Source organism: Atractosteus spatula, chromosome 11 (assembly GCF_055471065.1).
Source record: "Atractosteus spatula isolate fAtrSpa1 chromosome 11, fAtrSpa1.hap1, whole genome shotgun sequence".
In the NCBI taxonomy this organism is placed as follows: Eukaryota; Metazoa; Chordata; class Actinopteri; order Semionotiformes; family Lepisosteidae; genus Atractosteus; species Atractosteus spatula.
This window is the reverse complement of record NC_142716.1, coordinates 8,261,739-8,288,935: the sequence shown is the minus strand read 5'-3', so window position 1 is coordinate 8,288,935 and position 27,197 is coordinate 8,261,739. Positions and strand designations below refer to the sequence as shown.

At 43.3% G+C, this 27,197-nt stretch overlaps 1 protein-coding gene across 9 annotated transcripts; it reads right to left on the bottom strand.

Annotated features, from left to right (window-relative positions):
- Positions 1-15: 15 nt before the first annotated feature.
- LOC148823451 (nucleoprotein TPR-like) lies at positions 16-27,148 on the bottom strand. Of its 9 annotated transcripts, none has more exons than XM_088927152.1 (51): positions 26,976-27,148; positions 26,079-26,183; positions 25,629-25,702; positions 25,374-25,470; positions 24,814-24,917; positions 24,398-24,562; positions 23,815-23,907; positions 23,651-23,731; positions 23,013-23,100; positions 22,476-22,616; positions 22,254-22,348; positions 21,737-21,934; positions 21,190-21,297; positions 20,859-21,088; positions 20,069-20,232; positions 19,426-19,562; positions 18,388-18,536; positions 18,008-18,170; positions 17,768-17,902; positions 17,322-17,462; positions 17,058-17,226; positions 16,362-16,528; positions 16,067-16,219; positions 15,636-15,752; positions 15,105-15,308; positions 14,740-14,927; positions 14,492-14,639; positions 12,916-13,053; positions 12,252-12,383; positions 11,278-11,408; positions 10,979-11,189; positions 10,616-10,762; positions 9,364-9,541; positions 8,731-8,924; positions 8,551-8,624; positions 8,001-8,203; positions 7,627-7,905; positions 7,246-7,394; positions 6,931-7,011; positions 6,499-6,693; positions 5,307-5,435; positions 4,657-4,747; positions 4,326-4,522; positions 3,965-4,030; positions 3,764-3,855; positions 2,689-2,795; positions 2,292-2,390; positions 1,465-1,621; positions 1,069-1,193; positions 628-729; positions 16-239 (listed from the first exon to the last, which is right to left on the bottom strand). In XM_088927152.1, the coding sequence occupies exons 1-51, from the start codon at positions 27,124-27,126 to the stop codon at positions 184-186; spliced, it is 7,098 nt and encodes a 2,365-aa protein (XP_088783278.1). In that variant the 5' UTR covers positions 27,127-27,148; the 3' UTR covers positions 16-183. The 9 variants fall into 9 exon arrangements, with proteins under 9 accessions (XP_088783278.1, XP_088783279.1, XP_088783280.1 ...); XM_088927153.1 differs by having other exon boundaries at positions 628-726; XM_088927154.1 differs by having other exon boundaries at positions 1,465-1,615.
- Positions 27,149-27,197: the final 49 nt, after the last annotated feature.

The window sequence follows — 27,197 nt, the reverse complement described above, 5'->3', positions numbered from 1 at the left end:
ACATTGGAAGGCTGGTTTTGATTTGTCAATTTTATTAATAAAAAAAAAGAACATCGCTTTATATAATGATCACACTCAAAATTTAGAGGTACAAAACAATGCTTTAAGCACGTCTAAGCTGATTTCCACAAACAAACGATGACTGCAATTTCAGGTACTGCTGACAGCGGCGATACAAAGCAGTCAACTCATGTTTCCTCTGGTGAACCGGCCTCTTCCACTCATTGCATGGCTTACACCTACAGGACACAAACAGCAAAGAGAACAAAGTCACTTATACAGCTCAATATCTATTTCTAAATGCTGCAAGAGTAAGCCCTACCAAGGGACTGATGTACAGCGACTTAAAAGCTGTTAATCTTTCTAAAATTTAATTGCTTCAAAAGGTATCAAAATGCTGCATGGTCAAAAACTGCCCTTTTTAATGTTTAGCTTTTTAAACCTTCATTAAACTTAAAAGCTATTTCTCCTTTCTTGTTTGACCTGAATTTTTAGAACCTGAGAGATTTCCACATTTATGCTGGTAATTAACTGTTGGGAACTTCCCCCCCCAAGAAAAGCTGACTCGGTAGCTGGTCACATCAGTGTGATTTGAAATGAGGCACAAGACCAAGCCCCACCGCTGACCTCTCTGTCGAGTTATCTGGCGCCCTCGCGTCTCTGTCCGTATGGACTGAGGTTGTCGGTTCACCAGCCTGAACGGTTTCGGCTGCGTGCTGCTTGTGTCTGCTGAGGAAAAGGAGAAAGGCGGCTCTTTCAATGCTATTTCAGATGCTAAGCGTCAGGTTTACACTCCGACATGGTACCAAATCACCACATGCTGCCCCACTCCAGTAAATACAGCTCAAAAGTCATTCACACAACATCAGATGGGAGCATTGAATACAGAAAAATAATGCTAATCTGCCCTGTATGAAAACTCTCCAGGGGAGCATAGGACAGTAGTTCAATCTTTAGTGAAAGCAGCAGAAAGAGAAAAACCAAACACGTCAGAGTCTGGCTTTAGCAGAGAATTGTTCATAGTTTGAGAAACTGCTGCGCCTACCATACAGAGATGTGCTAACATACCTGCTGTGGAGGAGCTGGAGGGTGGGTCCTGGCTGGTGGAGGGGAGGCTGGCCTCATCAGATGGCTGGGCAGACTCCTCTAACTCAGGCTGGCTCTCCGACTCCAGGGAGGCCTCGGCACTGGCCCTTTTCAAGAAAGCAGAGTGTTTCAAAGAGACAGTCAAGATCTGCCACCTCCTGGGATGTAGTATGTGCCTACTCGCCTCCCCATCAAAACGATTATTCTCATGCAGAACTATTTCCAGGTCAGAAGAACATGAAGACAAGTCAGATTTGCATTTATCTAGGCAGAAAGGGAAAACCACCCCCTTTAAAACTCCCTGCTTAACAGCACATATAAAGAAAAAAATGTCATTAAAAGAGAAGGAGAAATCAAAATGAAGAGCAGAGTACCTACCCTTCATTCTCCGCTTCCATGAAGACTTCATCGCCATCGTCCCCCTGGCCAGGCTCTCCAGGGGTGGACAAGCCTCCTGTAGACGTGGTTACCATGGGTACAGACTGGGAGGCATTCTCCGATACATCTGAGGTGTGCGTCTCGGTGAAGACTGTAACTGACAAAACAGCCACGCACAGGATCTTAAATATCACCGCAGGCCAATAAGGCAATGCTGTGCTATGCAACTCATGCACATAAAACTACAGACTCTAAAAAGAAAAACGATACAGATGCAATTAACAACTGAGATGAAGTATTGTGAAGTATTCCATCTCCCACTCCACGTAGGACAAAATCAAGAGACACCTACATTTTTAAGAATGCTTTGTGCTGCTACAAAGCAAACAGAACCCAGGCTGCTAAATGCCTTATAAGTCACAATACTCAAAGCAACTAAATGTTTTAAAAGTGAAAACCTGTGAATTACAGAAGTTCCTTAGTGACGGGGAATGCAGCTTTAATGCTCAAAGACAGACACGTGAGTAGACCCTCATTCAATGGTGATATCTTATCAATTGTGAATCCTACTATATGATATTTCAATCACGATTCTTAACACTGCACTAGGACCACATTTCTGCAGAATTACCGCAAATGGCAACTCAGGTCTATCACCCCACTTGTTATAGGCAGACTTGCGATGTTCAGAGCTATCAGCCAGAAGTGAAGCTCCATCTAGGGCCCCTTCAGATAACTTAGAATATCAAACTTGCAAAAAGCACAGCTTTCAGTCAGAACCCTCACAGTGGTCAGTGAACATGGTCGGGTCAAGACAGAGCCCTTACCTGGAGCTGCTACCTGCAGTGGAGTGGTAGGAACGCTGCGCCCTCCAGACTCCTCCTCGTGTGCTGCAAGGAACAGGGGAGTTTCGTACATTCCTAGACCTACAGAGTGGATTGTGTTTATAAAAGTGACACTTCTTTAACTTGGAACTCTTAAGGTGTAAAATAAAATACAGGTGTTGATAAAAAAACATAACACTGCATACCTAACAACTACTCTTCCGAGACCGATTAACGCTTGTGCCTTTATCCGTGCTTATCCATTACTTTAAAAACCTTTTGGCTACACGGTTAACGTTTACACTGAGTTCTCACTGCCACAAATGGTTCCTCACAGACAAACCTTCCTTCAAAGAAGGCCAGTTAACAGACTTCCAATGGCTCAATGTGTCACATGTACCTCCTTGGGAAGCCAGCTGTCCAAGGTCAGAGTGGCTGGAGCTGCTCTGTGGCATGTCTTCAGGAGGGCCGAACCTAAACCGGGGAACACCAGCAACCTGAGGAGAGCTGAGCACAATTCAAACAGTGATCAGCATAAGCCAATGCACACAACAGCCAAGACCAAAGCACTGAGGTCAGTCAGCTGTGCTAACATACACTATGTTCCAGGGTCTCCAAACCTTGATCTTGTGAGCCTGGTCAGTACCTGGATGGGAGACCTCCTGGGAAAAACTAAGGTTGCTGCTGGAAGAGGTGTTAGTGGGGCCAGCAGGGGGTGCTCACCCTGCTTTCCATGTGTGTCCTAATGCCCCAGTATAGCAACGGGGACACTATACTGTAAATAGGCGCTGTCCTTCAGATGAGACATTAAACCGAGGTCCTCTCTGTGGTCATTAAAAATCCCAGGGTGTTTCTCGGAAAGAGTAGGGGTGTAACCCCGGCGTCCTGGCCAAATTTCCCATTGGCCCTTACCAATCATGGCCGCCTAATAATCCCCATCTATGAATTGGCTTCCTTACTATGCTCTCCTCCCCACTGAGAGCTGATGTGTGGTGAGCGTTCTGGCGCACTATGGCTGCTGTCGCATCTTCCAGGAGGGGCTGCACTTTGGCGGTGGTGGAGGGGAGTCCCCATTACCTGTAAAGCGCTTTGAGTGGAGTCTCCAGAAAAAGTGCTATATAAGTGTAAGCAATTATTAATTATTGATCCAGCCAGCAATTCATAATCCTAGCAGCGGGCGACGGCTATTTGACTCAGGCTTCTTTTACCCAGTGGAAATCGGCCATCCAGGACTGACTGTGCTAACTGGGTGAGTGAATCTATCCAGGTCTAAATCAAAGAGCACATTTAAAACTCTACCAGTCTTGTTATGGGTTAGCAAAATTCATGTGTGCGCAACATCAAATTCAGGATTTCAATAACAGAATGCAGGATCGCCGACAGATTCCATTCCTATTAAAGGTCACGGATGGTTTCCGACATGGGAAAAGAAAACGAACAGCCCGCTAGTTTTGCGTAATTAAAAGGCTACTCACTGAATAGCTTCAGCAAATCCATCTGTACGATGAGGCACGACCAGTGTTGGCGTGCTGGGCACCATTCTATCATCATCATCGAAAAAGTGTTGCTGTGCGGGGGGGAAATAAAAATGAGAAACAACAGCGATCAAAACGGTTATATTAACAAAAACAGATGGGCCCAAGAGAGAGAGAGAAATCCGCAGAGCACAAACTCACCATGCTGCCTATGCCAGGTGTCAGCTGAAGCCCTCTCCCTACAGACTGGCGGCGGATAGGAATGCGCTGTTTCGCACAAAGAACACCAGTCAGCACTACGCTCCTCATTAAAACAAACTCTAATGCTCATAGATCCAACAGTCAAGCATCCACACATTAATACATGTTCATCCATATCTCAGCAAGGGTTGCAACAAGAGATGTTAGTGCAAATCAATTTTCATGCAGGTTTAAGTTGCCTGCTGCTTTAGTTTCATCCTTCACTCCAACACGCGGGTCGGAAACCTCCTCATTCAAGGACGAAGAGGAGAGTGCTTATTCAATGGTGTCTGAGTGAGCTGGCGGGGAGGGCGACGTGTACCTGTGCAGGTGGTCCCAGCTCCTGTGCCGGAGCCTGGATGGTCAGCCTGGGGGGTAGCGGGTGTGGGGGTCTCCGTGGCGACTGCGGCGGGCGAGGGCCTTGGCGCTCTGCAGTAGTGGCAGCTGGCTGCTGCTGCTGCTGCTCTCGGGGGGGCTCGCTGGAGAAGGTGGACTCCGTGGTGCTGCTGCTCCCTTCACCTGACACACGAGAGCCAACTCAGACCGAACGCACAGTGCGTGGACCTCACTAAGAGCCTGCTCAACAGACAGGCCAGGTCCTGGAGATCGCTGAAGAAAAGATCCCGTGCAGTTCGAGACGGCTGACATCTTACCACTGTTCTGAGTGTCGGCCGCTCTCTGGTTGGTATCGCCTGCTCCTAAACTCTCTTCCGTCTCAGTTCCAGGATCAGTCGCTTCAGCTCCCTGTTGGGTAAAACTCCGATGCAACATCTTACAAGCATAGTGCGATAATTAAAACATTCTTCCATCAAATAAAAAAGCCTCACTCCCACAAGTGTGTGTTGTTAAATGTTCTCTGTAAAATAATTCCCGACGCCAATGAAATTGGAACACTAGAACAAGTCAAGGTAAGTCGCAAAGCTAAAACATTTTACTTTTCAGCAAGGAATTAACCTCTACTCGATCCTTTGCAGCAAGTCCACACGTCTTCCTATTTGAGAAATCGAGTGGTCTAGCAGTCTGATAAAAAAAAAATATGCTATTCGGAATTCATTGAACAACCTTCAAAATGACATGACGACAGGAAAAAAAATAAAATTGATGTCTCTAATAAAATTCACTTCCAAATTGTAGTTTTAAGAAGTACACATTTGAAAAGGTCAAATATACGTTACTCAGGACAGAAACATGGTGGAGATATTATAAATGGGTTATGGACATATAGCTATAGTAGATCAGATTGCCTTATTACTGGTCAAAATCCTTTTTGGGGTTTTTGAATATCTGAAAAGGCTGAGCTCACCTCAGTGTCATCTCCTTCGTAAGGCTCGTTGCCGTCCGCGCTCCCACTTCCCTCATTGCTGTCTTCGCCTTCATCCCCCATCCCCGTGTCATCATCTTCATCCTCATCCTCCTCCTCTTCCTCGTAGTCCTACAGAGATCAACAGCCTTTTAAATAACTCCGATCTGAAAATAAGCTGCATGACTGGCTGGAATAAAAACAAGACCCTACAATTAAGATGCATTTAAGATCATTGTCAATTGTTGTCATCTAGGGCAATAAATCCCTTAATCAAAGGAGAGATTGAGGAAGTGTAGGCAGATTCCTCGGACCTGTCCCCGATTGTGCCGATCGTCTTTTAACACATCTCGGGCACCAGGGCTCTATAGCGAAGATCCAGGGATAACTGGAGAAGTCCCTCACAACTGCAGACCTGCAAGCACCCCAGAGGTAGCCAGTTGTACACTGCTTTGGGAACCCTGAGTACGGTCGGCTAGAGATTTGATCCAGGATCGAACCTGCAAGACCTAAATCATACAGCTCATTGCTCTGGTGAGCAGCTTGACCAGCTGAGCACTCAGGAGGGTGCTGGAGTACTTTATACACCAAGGAATACGGTTTTTGCAAACTTCAAGGAAGATGGTAGAAATGCAGTGGAAAATAACAGTAAACTACATGGATGTGTATTTAAAGCTGTATATAGGAGGCACTTTTGTATGCAAGGTTTTGTGGGAACAAGCTACCCACCCATGATTTTGCAGCTGGTATCCCAACTTCCTTCAACAAATAGCCGGATGACATTCCTGGATCAATAAGCTACTAAATACTAAATGGGTATTAACTTTTAGAATCAATCTTATGTTCTTAACTGCACAGACGGAATTTTCTGCAAACTCGGTTACACACTAAATGTTACTATTGACTAAACCACTATGACTAAAGCGGTTCTGGCTTTGAAAAAGAATCCGATATTTATAAATTTAGCAGACAAGCAATTCTGCAGAAAATGCTGTATATGTGGAATTCAGCAGTGAATGATAAACTACAGGAACATTAATGGCATTGCACAGGAATAATGATTGAGATGGGCCACTGAACTCATACCAATACACATCTCCACAAATGGGCAAACAGTTCACTCTGCAGTAAATGTGGAGCTGGCTATGCAGTCTCCTCATTCATCCAGGAAGGTCTAATAACTGTGAGGGTGTACCTGCTCCCCCTCCTCCTCATTCTCCTCATCTTCGCTCTCGCTGTCGGTCGCAATCACAATGACTTCGTGCTGCTGCTCCTCGGGGGATCCCTGTGCAGTTTGGCTTTCCGCCGGCTGGTGCACCAGCTCCAATGGGACAGACTGAGACATCCTGTCACCGTCCTCTAACACGGGGTAGCCTTCCTCCATGGTCACCTGCACACACATTCAGCACACCGCCTTCAGAAACGTGCTTGAGAAGAGCTGCTTCCATTTCAGGTAATTTTGTTTGGGAAAAAGTACAGATTTTGGAACCAAGAGAACACGTAGTTAACTCCTTTGCTGCCGCTATTTGAGATGTAATAAAAACTCAGTCTATTTCAGATGAGGTCTTTTTGTAAAGCCAAGATGATCAACGATGAGAAATATATCAAAAGGTATCGCTTATCTCACCTGTTCAGGGTCCTGGGATTCTTGGATCTCTGCTGCAGCTTCTATTTCAACATCAGTACTTTCTTCTGCCACAACTTCCTCCTGAAAAGGTCCAGAGGAGTTGACTTAGTGTCCTGGTCCTCAAAACAACATTAATCTCCCCCTGAGAGCATGCTCCATTTATACTACTTGCAGACTACTAATTGAGCATACAGCTCAACCAAGATATAATTTAGAAAAGGAAAGTGACATTTTGTAAGTAAAGGCTGGATTCTTCATCAGATGAGCCAGGTGGACTTGCTAAAAGATTAAGATATTTGTAGGTTTGTCTCTAACCTCTGGTTCAACCCGTTGAATGATTCGCAGTTTCTTTGAAATCGGAGGATCTGCAGGGTCTTCTTGCATGCTCTCAGTGTTGTCAGGGGCACTCTCCTCCTCTTCCTCTCGTGGCCTCTTGGGTAAGGAGGTGCCAGGTGTGGCTGCAACTAAAAGAGGGATAATCATAATTCCTTTTAAACTTAAGAGCATCTATTTTTACACAATCGACTGTATTCTAGATTTAAGACAATAGAACTGCTGCTAATGTACATTACAAAAAGCCAATTTCCCCAGGCAAGCGGAAATGTACCCACTCAAGGTGGCCTTACAGGCAGTGGTTTACAAATTAAAAAAGTATTACTGCAATAGCAAAACGTGACCGAACAACAAAGCTCAAACCTGTTCCATAGACTGCTGTAGAGGTGGAAGGTCTCTCGATTGGGGCACTGGGCACAGCCTCCACCAAGGTGGGCGCTGGCTCCTGGCTGGCTGGTTCAAGAAGGGGCAGGCTCTGCTGAGTGGGCTGCACAAAGGCGGTTGCCTGGGTCTGCTGCTGCTGCACATTGAGGATGGGCTGGGACAGCGTGGTCTGGACATTGGGGCTTGTGGAGCGGACCGATCCGCTGGCACTACCAAACACAGTCACGTGCTCCACGGGTCCTTCAGAAGCCTGCATTGCTGAAATCAGAGCCACGGGATACCAGAGTTGGGTTTTCGTCTTCCACTGAATAAAGGCAGGCTTTGGACAAAGCGTATTTTTTTTCCCCGCCTACCTTCCTGCGTCTCCACCTGTGTGGTTGGCATCACGGTGGCCGTGGGAGTGGTGGTCGGCGTCGTGACAGTCGCTGGCGTGATCATGGGCCGGATGCTGGCTCTCGGTGTGGCCTTGTTTCCGGGGATGGCCGTGGTTTTGCTGGGTGTTGCAACAAGGGGGGTAGGCTTTATGTTGGCCGTGGGAGGCTCTGAAGTGCTAGCGCTATCATGGGAAGAACGTGTTTTTTCAGGGTTACAATTATACACAACTCGTAACCAGTATCTGTGCTGGTACAACCACTTGGCACTTAAACCAGACAGCAAAAAACATATATACAGACAACTGAAGGATTTCACCAAAAAAAGGTACATAGGTGAAAATATTTAATTTCCAATTATTGGGAATTACAATCCTAACCCAAGGTTTATAACCCTAACCCAAATTTATACAGAGGGGAATTTTCAAATCCTAACTACTCACAATTAGCCACAACTTTTATTCTATTATGCAGAATTGAGTTCCTTATTATGCTGTAATGTGCTATTAGAATCTTAATGCCAAAGATCTACCTCCCCCTTTCTGCTGCTGGTGTGGTCTTCAGGGTAATCTGCCTCTGTTCAGGTGGCCTCTGTGGCTCCTGAGACTGAAAAACAAAACACAAGACCCAAAAGGATCAGAGGTAGGACTCAAAATGTCCCCCAAACTCCCAGCTGCGCTATTAAGAAGTGGCGTCGGCCGGGGCGGCGCACCTTGCAGGGCTGCTCCTGGGGCTCATCCCTCTGCTCGTTGTGCCTCTCCTGCTGCTCCCGCAGGTCCCGCAGCTCCCGCTCCTGCCGGCACAGGCGCCCCTCGTACTGCGACTTCAGGGCGTTCATGCGCACCTCCAGCTCTTCCCTCTGCTGCTTCAGCTCCTCGTTCTCCTTCGCCAGCTGCTCCTTTGCACCTGCGCGGGGAGAGGACAGCGGTGGCAAAACGCCGAACGAGCCCCCGAGATGTGCGCAGGGCGTGTCCCGCGTGACACGGGCTTAATCCGTTCCTCGAAAACTGCTGGGAAAGTGAAACATTCGTACAACGGAAATTAAATTCCCATCCCCCCCCCGTGTTAAGATCTCAGATTGGTTCCGGAAATCCAAAACGTTTCCTCAAAACGTCCAAGCTTCACCTTAAGACAGCACAGAATGGTACCCTGGTATGAAAACAACATTCCTTGCTTTACTGGGCAGAGCCCAGCTAGTAAGAGGAAATCTGCTCAGTAAATGACAACGCAGGTAGGAATAAACTACATCTTATATAAGTGAAAACTAGTACAGTGGCAGTTTATATAGTGAAGGATCACGGTATTACATTAAAAACATGACAGCCTTTTACGAGAGCTTACTGACCAATAACCTGGTTGATCTTTTGTTTGGCCCCCATGAAGGCCTTCTTTGTCTTCTCCTCTTTCTCGGCCATTTGCTGGCGCAGCTGCTCCTCCTGGGTGGATTTCTCCTGCAGGTTCTGCTCCAGCTTGGTCACCTGCTCCTGCAAACTCTTCCTCTCTGCCTCCTGTTCGCTTACCATCTAAAAACAGACCAAAGATTCAAAAAATAAACACCTGGCACCAAGTAAAAGTGTAATGAATGAGCACTACATTGATTTTTACCCATCATATGGGGGGGAAAAGGATTCTGTGAAATAAATTAATCAAAGTTGTAGTTCTGTTTTTTATTGCCAAATTACTTGTATGCACTTAAATGCAATAGACAACCAAAACCAAAATGCATTGTTCAGACGTTATAAACTCAAAACACACCAACAAGTGTTCAAATCACTGTCAACGGTAATTAAGATATTTTTTATAAGGTCAACTTTTACCTTCCAGTGCTAACAGGCCTGGAATATGAAAACCATCACCACCAATAAAATTCCTGTGGTGTTCTTTCAGGAACCTCAATGGCAAACTAAAATCACACGCCATTTTACAAGCTTTAAAACTACGTTCCACTGCCTTGAAACCCTAGAGTAAAGCACTGAAACAGTAACAGGTTTTCAACAGTAAAAGTTTGCACTACATGCCATGTAGTGATGGTAATACAGAAGGAGAGATGCAGACCTCTTGGTTTGCACCTTACTGCAGCCAGTGGAGGAATAAAAGGACTCATGGCAATGAATCCTGCAACGTTTTAATTAAAAAACTTAATTTTATTTCAATTAAATTTCCAGAATGGCATTTTGAGTCGTGAGAACAAAGCAGTGGCCATCTTGGTACAGACAAGAAAAGCAGATGTTATTTGGAGGTCAACTGCTTTTAAACAGTAGAAGTGTCACTACAAGTCAATACTCTTTGATTTGAAAGGGTTTTTGAGTGCCTGGGTCAGGTTACCATGTTGGCTGACTCCGTTATCCTAGTTTACTTGCTTTGTATGAAACTACATGGCCTCCTGGCTTCCTAACATGACTTACCTTTCATATCAACCTTGCACACACAAGTGAGTTCACAAAAAAGATAAATAACCTAAAATGTGCAAATAAAAGAAAGTGGGTGCTCCAAGTTACTGGAATATTAAATATATTAAAAGTGTTTCGGATCTTTAGAGAAATTCCCCGAACATAGTGGTTTCCAATACAGAATCAGAGTAAGTGTATCTACATCACCTTCTGGAGGTTCTCAACCTGTCCTTCAACTTCCTTTACTTTGTTCTCTGCTTGTCCAAGAGCATCTTTTAAAGCTTGGATTTCATTGGCTGATGCCTGCTGGGCTTCCTGCTCCAGTATTGGCTGGGTAGCAGCTTCGGTGACCAGCTGGAAAAATTAATACATTATTTTAAAAGTACAATACATAACCATTTATATGCTCACCAGGACTCAAAGAAGAATCTGAACCATCAATTACTTTGATTAAATCAGTCTATTAAAAGTCTCAAGGATTAGAAATAACCATTTTAATGAAAAATCAAAAAGGAACACTCATTTATGGTTTACCAAATTTGCGGTTCAAAATTGGTGGAGTCCTCATACCTTGTCATGCTGCACTTTCAGCTCCTCGTATTGAGTCTTGTATCTGCGACCAATTTTCTTCACTTGCGTGATGGTTTTCAGCTTTTCCTGAATGTCTAACACTTTGGCCTCCAGCTCTTTCTTCAGTACCTCCTTCTCTGCAGTCATTTTGGCACGGTTCTCCCTTTCACTGTGCACTTGGTTCTGCGCCGTAGTCAAAGAAGCATTTGTCCTGGTAGAGGAGGCAAAAAACAAATTCTGCAAAGTGTTCGATGTCTTCTCGGATACACGTTTCTTTGTCCCCAGAACGGGAGACTAACCTAGCGATTTCCGTCTTCAGTCGACCATTCTCTTCAGTCAGCTGCTGAATGCGCTTTAAATGGGCTTCCTTCTCAGAGTGGAGTTTCTTATACTCTTCGGGATCAGTATCTTTCTGCTGTGTCACCAGCTGCTACATTGGCAAAACAAAAGGTTTATCCCACAAAGGTTAGTCAAGTCAGTTCTGGGTGCTTGATGCTTTTGTCCAAGACAGAGGTTACCATTGCCCCAACCTCTACTCCATACTATCACCCTTTTCGAAAACTCCATCCACATTCTCGAGACTTATTGTAATTTAAAAAATGGACAAAATGCATAACAAGAGATTTTAAGGTATTATCTGCAGAATGCCACCGTAGAAAGCCAACCTTCAGAGTTTCAGCAGCTGCGAAAGTAAATTACACTTGAAGATGAATGGGCGAAGGTAACCCCTCTTCAGGGGACCAGGAAAATAATCCGATTCCAGGCTAGAGAGGTGGAGCGACTAACAGGCCTTCACTTCTGATGAACTGAAGGCACAATACCATGAGAGAAAGAAAATGTCTTTTTCTCTGTCAAGATTCCTCTGGCTGAACTCTCTTGTTATAGCCAGATACCAGAAGTTACAATTCTCGCTGCCCCCCTTATCCAGCAGGATGACTTTCCATCCTTGCTTTTCTCTCATCAAAAAACATTTTTTTGAATAACTTCAGTCTACACATTTTCTGTCAGAATTACGAAGAAATGTTAACAAAAGAAGCGTTTTAAGCAAACACCTTGGTACAGATGCAAAGTCATTTGTGCTACAATCACTTCTAGGATGCACAGAAAGTACAGACATAAGGTTACAAGTGTTATGAGTGCAAAGATAATCATGAAGTCGCATAAAAGATATACAAAAACAATCCTTCACACTGGAATGGTGACGTAAAGGATAGACCCAGTTATCAGCTTAAGCTGGGTGTGTTTAAGTTGGAGAAGTGCAGTTAACTCTTACCTGCGTCCTCGCTTTCCAGCGCTTAATGTCCTCCTCCAGCAGCTTCTTCTCAGCCTGCAGCATGCCACTCTTCTCACTCAGCTCGGCATTCGACTCCTGCAGAGGCATGATGTCGGCCTCCAGCTTGCGGACCTAAGAGTTCGCCAGCACCCAGGGAAGGAAAAGCCAAACGACGTTTTCAACGGACTGCTCTCTGCTCAAGTTTAAAAACACATCTGGCACACTGGAAGACACTTTCGGTACTTTAAGCACTCTGAATAACAGGTTTACTTGTAAGCTGAATTTCATGTTCCTTTATTACTCTTCATATTCTGCAATCCCTTGCCAACCACTAGGGTTGTGTTCTAAGCTGGTAAACAGGGGTAACAGAGGTATAATTATCCTGAACAGTGCCCTCAAGCAGATCTTATTAAATATACTCAGATGCTGAAGCACCTCACATCTTACTCTGAATTGTACAGATCTTTTTCTAAATTGCCAAGGTGCTATTTCATTCTCTTAATACAGTATTCCAGAACCTTTAAGTAGATGATAAACACACTGACTGCAGCTCTAACAAGCTCCAGTTTCTGGTCCTTCCTTTTAAATCCTCAAAATCATCTGAGCTCGGTTTCTGACAAACATCTACAAAGAAGTGGGCCGGCAATGAGGCCAACACACCAACCTTGGCCTGCAGCTGTTGAAGCTCCTGTTCCAGTCTCTCCCTCTCCTCCCGAAGCATTTTGTTGGTCTCCACCAGGACATTCATGGTCTCAGTCTTCTTCATGAGCTCTTCGTGCTGTGCTAGGGTTTTAGCAGTCACCTAGCATGCAAGTCATAAACCAGTAAGCACATGAATGCTTTCATTTTCTACTGCACTACAGTTCAGAATAACCTCAAAGAAAAGTTAGCATTTACAGATGAATAAAAGTGCACTGGCCAGGTTAACAATGAAGGGGTGCTATGACATCCAGACAGATACCGGAAACGAAGATTTCCGTGCATCAAAATAGCGGTCACAGAACCTGTAAGATTACATTTCCTAACCCACCTTAATACAACTTCAGCAGCAATTCAGGTGAACGAGAAATGCAAAAATGCTGCGGAATACAAGCTTTCGTATTGCATTGTGCTGTTGTAGCTTCAATGCACTGAAACTTTTGTGTTTGAAGGTAGTTTTTTGGCTATAATCTCTCCCACATGGGTATGAAATCCCAGTTTAACTCCACAATGGTTTACATGAATAAAGATGAAGATGTTCTGTATTTTGGGAGTAATTGTTTAAAATATTGATCCTTGAAACTGATAATGGCAACCACAGTAATAAGGTTAATATTCATCAAAAGAAATTACTATGTTGAGATGTTTTAGTGGCATTACATGAATTTTGAATATTAAGTGTTTTTGGTGTCCCTATATTTAACCATTCAGCACTGACCAGGAGACATGACTTGAGCAAAATTCACTGTTGCATAAGCCTTACATCATCAGTGCAAGCTGATAGAGCACTTAGTGAAAATTTGATTTAACTTGTCAAGTTCAGTAAAAATCAAGAAAGATAAAAAAACCACAAAAGAACCATCATGCCCTGCATATCATGAGAAGAGCGAGTTTGCACCATCATGGGTATTCACAGCTAACAAATTCTGAACTGGTAAGATGTTACAGCTAAATGTAGTCCCTCAGTGATAAGCCCCAACCCAAAAGATGAGTCAGCTTTGCCAAATCTGATGGGGATGCCCAAGTGTAATGATCTGGGCATGAGTATTTAGTTATTATAGGACATTGTATTAAGTAATTGATGGTAACCTTTACAACAACATCTCCAGTTAAGATGCCACTGAATACTTGCCAAGACAAGACTGAGATGTGTGGCATTAGAACTCGGAGGCCAAGTTCTAGAAGAGTAATGGGACAAACTCCCACAAATCAGCATCTGCACCTTGATGCAAAGCACGTATTGCAAATGTACAGCTTGTACGGCCAATGGTGGCCATGCTCAGCAACAACCTGTGAATTTTAAAGAAACCCTGTCCCCTTCAATGACAGTGGAAGAGAAATACAGTCGGGTCTAGGTGATTTGGGTGGGCAATATATTGGGAGGGGTATACTAGTGTTGCCTTTGATGATGCACAATTAACATTAATAATTTGTTCACAAAAACAGAAGAACCAATTTTTAGATACAGTCAGCTGACAAACGACCATGTAAGCAAGATGGGCTGAATGGCCTCCTCTCAGCTGGAGGCTCGCTGGTCTCACCTGCACCTTCTCCCGCTCTGCGTTCAGACTGTCCTGCAGCTCTTTCAGCTCCCTTTCCAGGTGTTCCACCCTCTGCCGATACCGCAGCGTCTCCACCTGGGCCACCTCAAACCTGGTCTCGGCGATCTCCTTCTCGCGCCGCACAAACCTGAACCGGCAGATCACCGCAAACGTTACCCATCAGGGAATCCAAAACCTTGTCGATTGTCAAAGGGTGAGGGGGGGATCGCCCTCTGGGGGAGGTTTACCGGAGGATCTCCAGGATCTGCTCGTGCGACTTGCCCTCCTCGCTCAGAGAGATGTTGAGGTGGCTGTCCTGTGCCACGTGCTGCACCGAGGCCACCATCTTGTTGCCAATGCTTTCAACCTGTTCGTGCAGGAGGCTGTTCTGTTTCTGGAGATCGTCACAACGGGACGTCAACTTGGTTAACTCATCCTAGAAGCAGAGAAAAAGCCCTACTTAATTCTACCTCCGTGACAAAACAGAACTCGCCCTCCTGAGGATTTTAGTTCCCAAACCATATGTGATGGCTAGAAGTCAAAGAAAATGAAACCTGATGAACATGTACCTGGTGACCGTTTTAACGCATCAATTAACCCAGCTCTCACCTACCTTCAGCATTCTCTCCTGCTCCTCCCAGGAGACCTTGGCCTCCAGGAGCTGGGAACTGGCTTTCTGTGCCCGGTCTTCCAGCTGCTGGCGCATCTGAGAGGTCTGGGCAACTTGGTTTTTAGCAGCCTGGAGGGCCTCCACATCAGCCGCATGCAGCATCAACTCCCTCTCATACTTGTTCTGAGCCTCTGCAGCCAACTTACCCTGGAAAGAAAACCGACATCTTTCAGAAGAAAAATGGACGCAAAGATCAAGTCATTAAGCTGTAAAGATTTCAAGCATTGGCTTAAAAGTCCCATCTTAACTAAAATGAAACAAATGTCAATTAAGAACTATCTAAATGGGCAGGAAATATGCTTAACACAATTTACTACTTCCCCAGTAAAAGACAATGGATACCTATTTGCAGGTTTTGCCATGTTGTCCAGGCAGGAAAGCCTGAACATCAATGCTACAATTCATGCTATTTGTGATGATGATGTGGCAGACCCCCCCCCAGCTGCAGTATCTAAAAGGATTAAACAGACTCACCTGCTGCTGGCAGTCCTGAATAGCCTGCTGCTCATGGGTTGCTGCTACAGCTGCTCTCTGAAGAGCTTCTTGGAGCTCAGCCTGGATGTTGCTGAGGTTCTTCTTCAGATCATTCATCTAACAAATCAAATTAACAAGGGATTAATAAAATCCAAAGGGATAACAGATCATCTTAATGAAAGGAAACACACTTTAGCACATGGTGACAATCGGCTTTAACCTGTTGCTTGTCAAGTCTAGTGCTAACCAAGAAAGATAAAAAAACACAAGAACCAATATGCCCTGTGTATCATAAGAACAATGCCTTTGTTTGCAGAATTTGCATTTCACAGCATGTGGCCAACTAGTAGATGTTCCTAGGTTGTGAATCCAGTTTCAGATCAGCAAACTGGACGGTCATTTTTAATCTGCAGACAACGGTAACTAATCACCTGCTGCTCCAGATTCTCAATGGCTTTGCGTTTCTCTTCCTGCAGGTCCTGCTTCTCTTTCTCGGCTTCAACCAGCTTCTTCTCTAACTGCACTTGGTACTCTTGAGACTCTTTCAGACGAATCTCAATAGTGGAACGAGCCTCTTCAGTCACCTTCCCAGACAGAAGTCAGATAATTCTTAGTGAAAGCAGTTAAAACGCCAAAGTTTCCACATGAATTAGAAAGAAAGACAATGTGCTATCTTGGGTGCAGGGAATTGGCCCTCGTCAAGGAAAATAAGTGAATCGCACCAACCTGTTTCTCCTTGCTCAAAGACTCCTCAAGGCTAAGTACCATGGCCCTGTACTGCTCCACGTTGCTAGTTGCATTTTTCAGCCGTTCTTTCAGGTCTCCGCTCTGCTCCTCGGCCTGCCTGAGGCGCCCACGCAGCTCCTCGAGATCTTGCTCTGAGCCCTGAGCTCCTGTGATGAAAATGCAGGTTGAGCAGTGAAACCACTAATTTACAAATAGTTCCTAAATGGACAAATGCAATTGGACGGACAAGCATGCGTACCAGAAATGCTAAATTTTGACTGCAAAAAAAGTGCCCTGCAGTTGGAATTCGACACCTTACAATTTAACAAAACCTGGATTTTCAAAACCAGATCCTATCACAATGGAGCCTGTCATGCACGGTACAAGTATGAAAATTCCAAACTGAGAAATCCAGCACAAACGATTGTGGTTTACTGCAACTCCCTCTTCAGTTAGCAACATAATAAATCACACTTAATAAAAACTGCTAATCGACGTGCCAGACTTACTGCCTTACATATAATCCTACACACATATGCTAGTCCATTCATCTAGCTCCAAATGTGCAAGACGAAACTAACATCTGACGTCAATTTTCATAATTCAGACCGAATCGAGGATTTCATTTCCTTATTTATGGTATATCCGTGTCTAAATCAATCTAGGCAATTTTCTTGCATTGTGGTAGCATTGTACCTGAGGTGCCTGAGCCCTGTGATGCGTGTGAAGCCAGCTGGGTTTCAGCATTGCTGAGCTGCTGTCTCAAGGTGCTGATCTCTTGCTCAGCATTCTTCAGAAGCTCCTTGGTTTGCTGGTTCATGGCATTCTGAGTTTCCAGCTGCTTCTTAGCCTCCAGCAGCTGCAGCTGTAACAGTAGAGAACAGCCCATCACACGGTGTAGATGCTCAAGGAAGCTCAGTGTGAAATGAATAGAAGGATCAATGACAGGCAGGCCCTTACATCTTGGTTTCTGCTGAGCAGGTGCCTCTGCTCTACTTCATGTTCTAGTTTTTTCTTCATCTGGGTGATTTCTCTCTCCAGCTTCTCAATCTGGTTATTGAGGCGCTGTTTCATCTCCGTGTCAGAGCGCTCCAGGGTCACCTTTGAGAAGGAATTGCGAGATGTCGTCATTGGCCTTATAAATATAGCTATACTGTTTATCCTACTCTTTAGTGAAGTAGTATTGCAAACAATTTGTGTTTCAAATATATAGGAATATTATGAAAGAGTAAACATGACCAATTACCACACATAGTAATACAAAAACTTCCCAAATGGCTTTCGTGCAGTACTTAAAGCTTTTATAAGTAATGTCTCCCTTGACTACTGACCTTGAACCAAACAAATGAGACGACTTTCATATTGCATGCAAACAACACAGGGCAGCACTCCAGCCACGCTCTTACCTGAATGGACTTCAGATTAGTCAGAAGCAGGTTTTGTCCTCTCTGTTCTGCCTGAATGGATTCCTTCTCCTGATTCAACCTCGACTCAATCAACTTCAACATGTCTCTCTCCTTCCTCAGGTTTTCACCTCTTACCTAAAGGACAGTTTAGATTCCAATCAAAGCACCGCAAGCATGTTTAACCCATGCATGATCACCCCATGCGAAGAGGAGATTTTATCCAACTAATCACACCCTTACTTCTGCTAGAGCCAGTTTCTCATTGGCAGCTCTCAGATCCTGCGTCATAGTGTGGATGATCTGTTCTTGTTTCTGGGTGGTGGTCATCATTTTCTGACACTTGTCACGCAATGAAGCAATCTCCCGGCGATAACCATCCACGTTGTCCTGTAGCATTTCATAACTTTGCAGGGAAGCAAGAGAGCAATTACCAATTGTTTTTTTTTTTTGTCATCACACTTTGATAGAAGTCTTTCCGACATAAAGCAATGTTGTGCTTGTAGTTCCAAAATCTAACACCTTTTGCACTACAAATTTCAACGCAGCTGGTGAGGACCAAAGGTTCCCTCAAGAAGGACATCCCACAACTATTTACTGAATCTTGAGATCTGTTTGCTTACCGCTTGGATGCAAATTCCAGCTGGGTGGATATTTTGGCATTCTGGGAACGAAGCTCAGACATCTGCTCTTGCAGTTTCTCATTCTGCTCGTTAAGCATTTTATCATTTTCGGCTTTCTCCTTCTTGTATGTTACAAACACCTCTTGCAGCTGGGGAAAAAAATTGATCTAGGTTAAATAAATTTCAAGTCAATTAGTTTCTGTCCTCCTTCTATCTGAATGCGTTCTGTTTTTCAATGGTTAAGAAAAGGGTGGCTTGTGGATTGCATACAGAAAATGCAACCACCTTAGTGACAGTCATAAGAATCACATCCACTGGAAAAATATTTCATTCACTATAAATCTTTAGAACTTTAAACATTTACCATGCAACAAAATCATACCAAATGAGAAACCCTACACTATTACTCATTTTACTGATGCATTTATTCATATCAATACTACTCGACACGCTCAACTAAAATTTGGAGCACTACAATAGGCATAAAGTAATAACTAAGAGTCAACTATTCTCAGACTGTAACCAGAATGTGCATCTTATTGACTTCCAGCATTATTAAACAATATTTTGTAGCATTTCCTAGTGAAAGGATCTTTTCTACCAGGCCAACCGACAAAAACAGCAAAACATTTGAAAGAAAATATACTTAAATAAGGTACATTACCAGTAACAAATTGTGATCAAATTAAAAACAACTGACTTATTGCCTTGTTGATTCCAATTAATTTTCACAGGTGATTTTTTTAAATAAAGAATAGTTTAAAATTCTTTATATAGACTCTAAAAGGAGGAGTTTGATAAGCAACACAAATTTTCCCCAGTTTTTTTCCCCTCTATAGACTGGCGTTTCTTTCATTAGCATCTCCTAAAAACTGAGAATACTGTACTTAGAAATGGACTTAAGATTTTAAAAGTTATGCATAAAGTAAATGTATTAAACTAGGTCAGAGGAATAAACCTGTACACAATACTGCCATCTAGTGGTACTTTACCGCTTTTACCCAGTGCAGTTGGCTGGATCAAGTTTTTTTAAATCACCTGTTTCAGTGCTGCCTTGGCTTCTATCACTTCAGTGGGCTCTGCTGTAGAGGCCTGTGCTGCAGTAGACACAGTGGGAGTGACCGCAGGGGAACGGCGAGGGGTGGACATCAGAGAAAGCTCTTCCTGCACAGTACCTGAAAGCCAGAGAGCGGATTTCAGTTGAAGGGCCTTTAGAACACATTATGCCCTTGTGCAAAAAAGAGCTGAAAAGTCAAATCTAGCTCAGTAAAGTCGAGATCTGCTTAAAAAAATTACAGGGGAAAAAAAGCTGAAAACAAATCTCATTTCAGACTTAAAGGGAAGGTTAACTTCTTGTAGTGGCTCCCAAACACCTAATCAATAACTCTTTTATGAAATCAACTGACCAGAGAAAACTACTAATAAAATGAAATTTACTCTCAAGTGGGCCACCACTGGCTCTTGCTGTGCTTGCAAGGCTGCTGTTCTGTGGAGTTTAGCACGTTCTTTAAGCAAATGCACATGTGCACGACAAGCCATGTCCGTCATACGCTAAAGAAAACTAGCGGTGCCTGGTCTGCATCGTGCCTACCTTGGGAAATAAACATTTTACGCAAAAGAACAGGTCAACGCAGTCACAAAATAGCGCAGCACAGAGATCAGGAAACCTTTAATGCCTTACCCTGCACAGGGAAGCTCACTCCAGTTGTCTGAGCCAGCAAGATGCGATACATGTCTCTCTGCCGTACGATTGACTCAACCAGCTGCATCTGGTGACTGCGGGCTTCTCGTAGCTGTTCCAGCTCCCTCTGAGCCTTGTCCAAACTCAGCTCTAGCTCCGTGACCCTATGAAGAATAAGAGTGAGGTTTTCTCAGTGGGAAAAAAAAACTAAAAGTGATTTTAATATTAAATAGATCTTTAAATGTTCATGTTTTGAGTTGACTTCAAAATACTCGTGCTCATCTATAAGGCCCTACATGGCTTGGCATCTCAGTACCTATCTGACTTATCGTCCTACTCCCCTATTTGCAACCTTCGCTCGTCTAATTCTGGTCTCCTGTTAGGTCCTTCTCCTGTTAATACAGGAAACAGGAATTCTATCCCTAATGATATTGGAGAGCTCGGGGAAAGAGATTCTTTCTTTAGAAGGGCTTTTATTCAACTGGTTCTGTGTCTGCCCCAACACTTTCCTACTGTATTCCAAACTCTTACTGGAATTTTGTAATCCCGGTTGTCTCTTCTCACATTTTGAGGACCCACTTGTAAAAGCACTATATAAAATGTTATTAGGTTGAATGAGATTTTAAAGATGGGGGAAAAAGTAAAGGTTTTACTTTCTGGTTGGCAAAAACTAATGGAAAGTGTTTGAAAAACTTTTACCTGCCTTCCATCCTTTGATGCCAACAAGGTGACAAGGCAAACAAGCTCTTAAACCTACATGGGGAAATTTAACGTGGTTGCCCAACAGTACCTGGAAGAGGTGGTCTCCATCTCCTCCTTTTCCCGTGCTTCACCAAGCTCTCTCAGAGCCACTAGGAGGCGCTGGTTTTGCTGCTGCAGCTCCTCGATGTTTCGGAAGGTGACCAGGCGCTGGGATATGACCTCGGAGGAACTGCTGATGTCAGCAGAGCTCACCTCCTCTTCCTCACGAATGACATGATTCCCCCGGGCCTCCTCCAGCTCAATCAGCAGCACGCGGATCTGCGGGAAGAGATGGGAGGAGTCAAGTTAAGGAACTAGAAACTTGAGATTTTTAGCCAGACTGTGCCTCATACTTCCGATCAACACGCAGAACAGCTGACCTGCTGAGACATGTCTGTGAGCTGCAGCTCGAACCTCTGGTTGTCCCTCTCCAGGACAGAGGAGCGCTTGTTGGCCTCGTCCGTTTCCTTTTGCAGCCTATGAATTTCCTAAAACAAAAGCTACATATTAAGCAGTTATTAAACTAATAAAGATGTTCTACATTTAAAAAAAACAGAGTCCCCCAAGGAGATGGCTAAACTTTTAACCCCTTTTTTTTAACCTTTTCACCAAGGTGGCTCTGAGGCTAAGGAACTGCGCCTGTAGCTGGAAGGTTGCCGGTTCGTATCCCACGGCTGGCAGAGGAATCCTACTATTTGGGGCCCTGAACAAGGCCGTTAACCCCAACTGCTCCAGAGGCACCGTATAAACGGCTGACCCTGCGCTCTGACCCCCAGCTTCTCTCCCTGTCTGTGTGTCTCATGGAGAGCAAGCTGGGATATGCGAAAAGACAAATCCCCAATACAAGAAACTGTACACGCCCAATAAAGTGATCTTATCGATCTCAACTTTTAAGGCCTTTTCCAGAGATGAGAGCTCGAGTCTTACTCTCATTGCTTGCTCCAATTTGGCCGACAGACTGGCCACCGACTTCTGCATGCGCTCGTACTCCTCCCGCTGGCGTTTCAGAATGGGCGCTTTGGCTTCCACCTCCTTGACGATCTCATCCAGGTACTTGTTCAAACGCTTTGTCTCCAGTCTCTCCAGCTGAAGCTGGTCCTGTGATTCTATATATGCGTTGTACAGCTACAAGGACAGGCAGAACAAAGCTGAAAAACCATGTATACACTTCAAAACCAATGCAATGTAGGGCTGGATTTCTTTTTATTGTGACTAGCTTAGGGTTATCTATCAACATGTAATTTTATTCCCTAGCACTTCAAGAGTAATTACTCACAGATTTTTTTTAGCTGCTTCTTATGAAGAAGTACATGATCAAGATGCTACAATTGCAATTGTAACATCATACGTTTCTTTACCACTAAGAAAAGGCCTCTACCTTCTAAAAAATGAAAAACTATAGGTGGAGGACAGCTTTCCATTACAAGAATGTTATAAATCATACCTCAGTCAGTTTCATCCCAGGCTTCACTATTTTTGCCACTGCTGCAGCAGTAGGAGACATAGTTGTCAGCTCCTCTTCAGTAAGTGCCGCTACGCCTGGAAAACAATTGTACTCCGTCTAGCAATTTTAAATATTTAAAGTGTGATGGGTCCTAGGCAATGTTAATGGCACTGCTGTACTCAACCAATCGGAGTCCTTTGTAAGACTTCACAGATACGTCACCTTTTCGCTTGGCATCGGAGAGCAGATCATTAGCATTCTCTAGCTCTTTCTCCATATTTCTGATCTTGTCTTTTAGCTCCGCTTCAATCTTCTCTTTTGCATTCTCCGCTTCTAAAAGCCTCATTTCTGTGCATTTCTTTGCTGTATATAGAAACACACAAAGAACAAACAGTTGATCCATCAAAATCAGCAAGCTATTTATCCAGGAAAGGACTGAGTCAAATCATAAAGCACAAGACACAAAGCTGAATTGATGGCATACAACTTTGTCTTCCCTGGATGGGACACCACTCCATTACAGGACCATGGAAAAAGGCATAATTCTGTAAAACTACAACTAGAATGCCCTTGGCAGTTTGGTGGGGAATGGAAAACCCAAACCGACAATGAGAGAACATTTCAAACTCCACACAGTTGCTCAAGGTCAGATTTAAGCCCAGGACTCTGGTGTGACAGCAGGATGCCCCCAGAAAACGTCTTCGGTTTCATTTAACGTTACAAATAAGGCAAAGACTCCTGTAAAGAGCAATTACTCACCTTCTCCCACTTCCTTCAGTAACTTGTGAAGTTCCTCCACAGCCTTGTTGAGCTCCTCACTTTTAGAGTCTGAATCTGCTGCTGCACTCTACACACAAAGCAATAAAACTGAAACAACTTCTCAAAACATCCATTTTTTATGACTTAAGACCAGTCTTACACTTACACGCTACTAGAATCTTGGTATCTTTGAATCATGTTAAGCTTTTTAAGCTTGAGAAAAAAAAAATTAAAGTACATAAATAGGTTAAGGGCAACATTGTTGAATCAATTCAGCCAATTAACATGACAAAATCTAAACCATTTTCAGCATTTTCCATGTCATATGTATAAAGTTCATCTAAAATTTAATTCCACATTGATCATTAAACAAATAGTTGAGCTATGATCAGTTAATGCCCCACAAACTTCAATCTACAGGTTTTCTTCATTTCCAAAGCAGGAGGGTACTGTCTATAAATAGTTAATGCAACACTCACTGTTGGACAAGTTTCACATTTTTATGACTTACAGTGATTAATCTGCCCCCCCTTTTCATTAACTTTGGAGTTTTTCTGAGCATATTGTGCTTTATGGCAACACATCCCATTTCAGTAGATGCTGCTAAGAAATGTAAAAACTTAAATAAGTGCACCTGCCTTGTACAAATTGGACAGCTTTATGTGGGCATTCAGTTCATGGCCAAACTTCTCCTCCATGCTGGCCTGCTGCTCCTTTGCCTATAGAAGAAGACAGTGTTACACTGGTCGGTGTTAGGTCTCCAGCTCAAATAGTGAAATTCACACCACAAAGAAAAAATGACCTCTTTCAATTTCATCATCAAGTCCTCTGCTTGCTTCTGAAAGTTTTCATTTGACAATTTCAGACTGTTCACTTGTTCTTGAAGTCTTGTAACCTGAAAAGCAATAAAGTAATTAAGAAACCAGCAGCCTGTATCTTGGTTTTATGACACGCAGGGCAACATCAGTATTAACTTAAAACCAGATTAATAACAATTGACATGCTTAACTAAAATTATTCCTAGGCTGAGGAATAACAGAGCCAAGCCAAATGGGTGAGTTGTACTTATACCACTCTAAGCAAAAGCATTACTTTGTAGAAGGCCATACCGCACTTTAGTATAGTATTAACACGATTTTGGAATGCATAACTGTAAACCTTCTCAATGAATGAAGAATGCACTTGAGAAGTAGCTGCACCTAATCAAAAGAGTGGATTTTTCAAACGTGCCAAAGCTGGAACAAATCAAGTAATATTTTTGTTTAAATTTGTTTACAGTTTCAGGTGTTTATAACAGAAATTTGAAGTGCAAGAGTTTAGTTTCTTAACCCTTGCAGGAGCAGACCACAACATGCAAGTTGCCTAATAAAGCATATTAAACAAACCTCCTCCTTCTTATTCTCCAGGTTGCATTTGAGCTCAAGAACTTCATTGCCTTTCTCTCGGGAGACGGAAAGCAGCTCGTCAGTCTTGGCCTTCAGCTCTGCGTTCAGCCAAGAGTTCTGGCTCTGTAGGAGCTCTTTCTCCTGCTCCATCCTCTTTTCCCGGTACTAAAACAAAATTAGAAAACAACTTTGTATCGTTGTTCTACTTCGATTCTATTTAGAACATGACCAACCTGTAATACTTCAAAGATGCAGTTTTCTTAGTGGTTCTGACTCCACAGATTCACAACAGCCTCTGGCAGATAAATACCATTTTCCAAATTTACAATTTCCAGGCAAGTAACCACTTTAACATTTGGTTTCATCTCAATGTTACAAGTTTCACTGACAGACTCCTAAAGCTGTATTAACCTCACCTTGATCGAGACCTCCGAAGACTGAAGCTCATCAAGCTTTAACTGGAACTCCATCTTCGCAGTATTCGTCTCCACAAGTTTGTCATTGAGACGTTTAAGGTCCTCTGTTAAAGAAAGACGACATTTTTAAATGTCCGTTTCATAAAAATAAAACGATGGTAGATCTAAACTTAACACTGAAGGACTCCAATTTGTAGAATATGTTGCATTGCCCTTTTTTTTGAGAGCTTTGCCGAGGAGCACAAATATTTAAATTTCACGTGAAAAGACTCCAGTACATCTCACTCAGCCCCTCTTGTGGCCTTTTACTCTCAAAATAACTCACCTGCAGAGGCCACCTTTATTCTGAAACTCCAAGACAACCAGATTCCCTTAATACAAGTCACCAAACAAAAACTAGACTTCTGAGTCCTAAGATTTCAAGCAACAGTGTCAAGAAAAAAACCCCATATAAACTGCACAACACAATTCATCATAACGACAGCAGCTAAGCACATTAGGTTGTCTTAAAAAATTCCATCAAGGTCAGAGGCTTTGTGGCACAACCCAGATTTTCATACCGCTTAGATGCTCCACTTCCTGGGACCTTTTCTCCAGTGTTCGGACCAACTCTCGTTTTTCAGCCTCCAGTTCATCTTTGACTTTGGTAAGGTGAGTCTGAAATTAAATTGAACACGGCGGTTCTGTTATGCCTGCTCAAAAGCAAAGTGTGCCCCTTTTAAGTTTCAGATGAAATGATATACAAAATCCAAAGAAAAGGCATTTCAGAACAAGTAACTAAAATGTCTGTATCAAAAATGTATTTTGATTTTCACCTGCTGTGCAGAAAATCTCTCTTCTGAGGACTCATATTCTCTCTTTTGCTCTTGCAGGGTCTTCAGCTCTGCACCTAGAAATTGAATGCAGAAAATTTAGTTCAGAGGGGCCGCATGCCCTACTTGTAATGTGAATGAGTCTTTACATGGCATGCTTCGAGCAGTAGCCAAAGGTATTATTAGACAGGACAATCAAAAGATACGGTTCATCAAAAAAAAAAGAGGATTCTTCAAAAAGATAGTTTACTACATGGCCTGAATCACAAACTATACACCCTGTGCAGGAACAAGCATGAACAAAGATCCTTAGAGTTAGTTTCCAAACATTTTTGACAGTAGCCTACCATTTACACCAGCATGCTCTCAGGCATGGATTACATTCATATCTGCGTGAAAACTATAGCACCGTCACATTTAAAACGGTAAAGTGATCGCAATCCGTGTACGTACTGAGCTTGGCGAACTCCTCCTGGAGATTTTGGCGTTCCTGAGTCTCCGATACGAGTTTCTCCTGGCTCTGAGCCAGTCGCTTCTCCACTTCAAAGTACTGCTGCTCTGTAAATATTAGAGAATAGCCTGCATCAATCTTGATTGCACTGCTGTAAGAAAAGCTTTTAATATTAATGAATGATTAAGCACTGTTTCATTCCTAAATCTGTGCAAAATCATTCTATATCTGCTGATATTACAAGACAATCATGTAACTTAACCTGACAAAAACAGTTTTGCAAAGTTTAGGGTACAGCTATATTGTTAAACATAGGTTATTTATATTTGCATAAAAAGTCTGACAAATCAATTATTTATACCAGGTGGATAATCATCCCCATTCTTTAAATTACAAATTAACCACTACAGCGTGAAACGGGTCAAATTCACGTTCAAGATCAGTTGCTCAGATGGGGTTAACATTGCAGTTTACAGACGTAACAAACTCGTAATTCAATATTTAAAGTATTGTGACAAAATACTACAGATGGAGGATTCCCCCCACATTCACAGTTTGTAAATCAATAAAAAAAAGACAGAAACAGAAAACTCAAGCTTCCAAAAGGAATCAGACAACATCCTTTTTTAAGGTCTGAAAAGCCAGGAGCCAAAGGCCTGCTGTTTGCCTTCTCTCGTCAGCCATATTAAAATATATAAATAATCACGCAGTTGGAGAAATGGGCCCTATACCAAAGTCAGTTCAAACATTAAGGAAAGCGATGTTCACAACTGCGGACTTATAATCATATGCTATCAAAATTCAAAGTCTTTGCTATCGGAATGAAACGCGAGATCTCCCGGCGTCTCCAGAGCAGGCATGACGAAAGATTGAACATAAACATTTCCCAAACATCTTACCACTGTCTACTTTAAATCGCTCGTGGTGGGATTTGAGAGCATCTATTTCAGATTGCTGGTCTGACAAGAACTTCTCGAGCTTGTTTTGGACGGCTTTAGAGAGCTTGGCCAGCTCAGGCCGTTCCAGCATCTGCTGCAAAATCGCCGCCATCTTTAACCCCCTCACGTCTCAATTCGAGCGAAAGCTCTTGGAAAATACCGCCTATCTCCCCACTCTCTCAC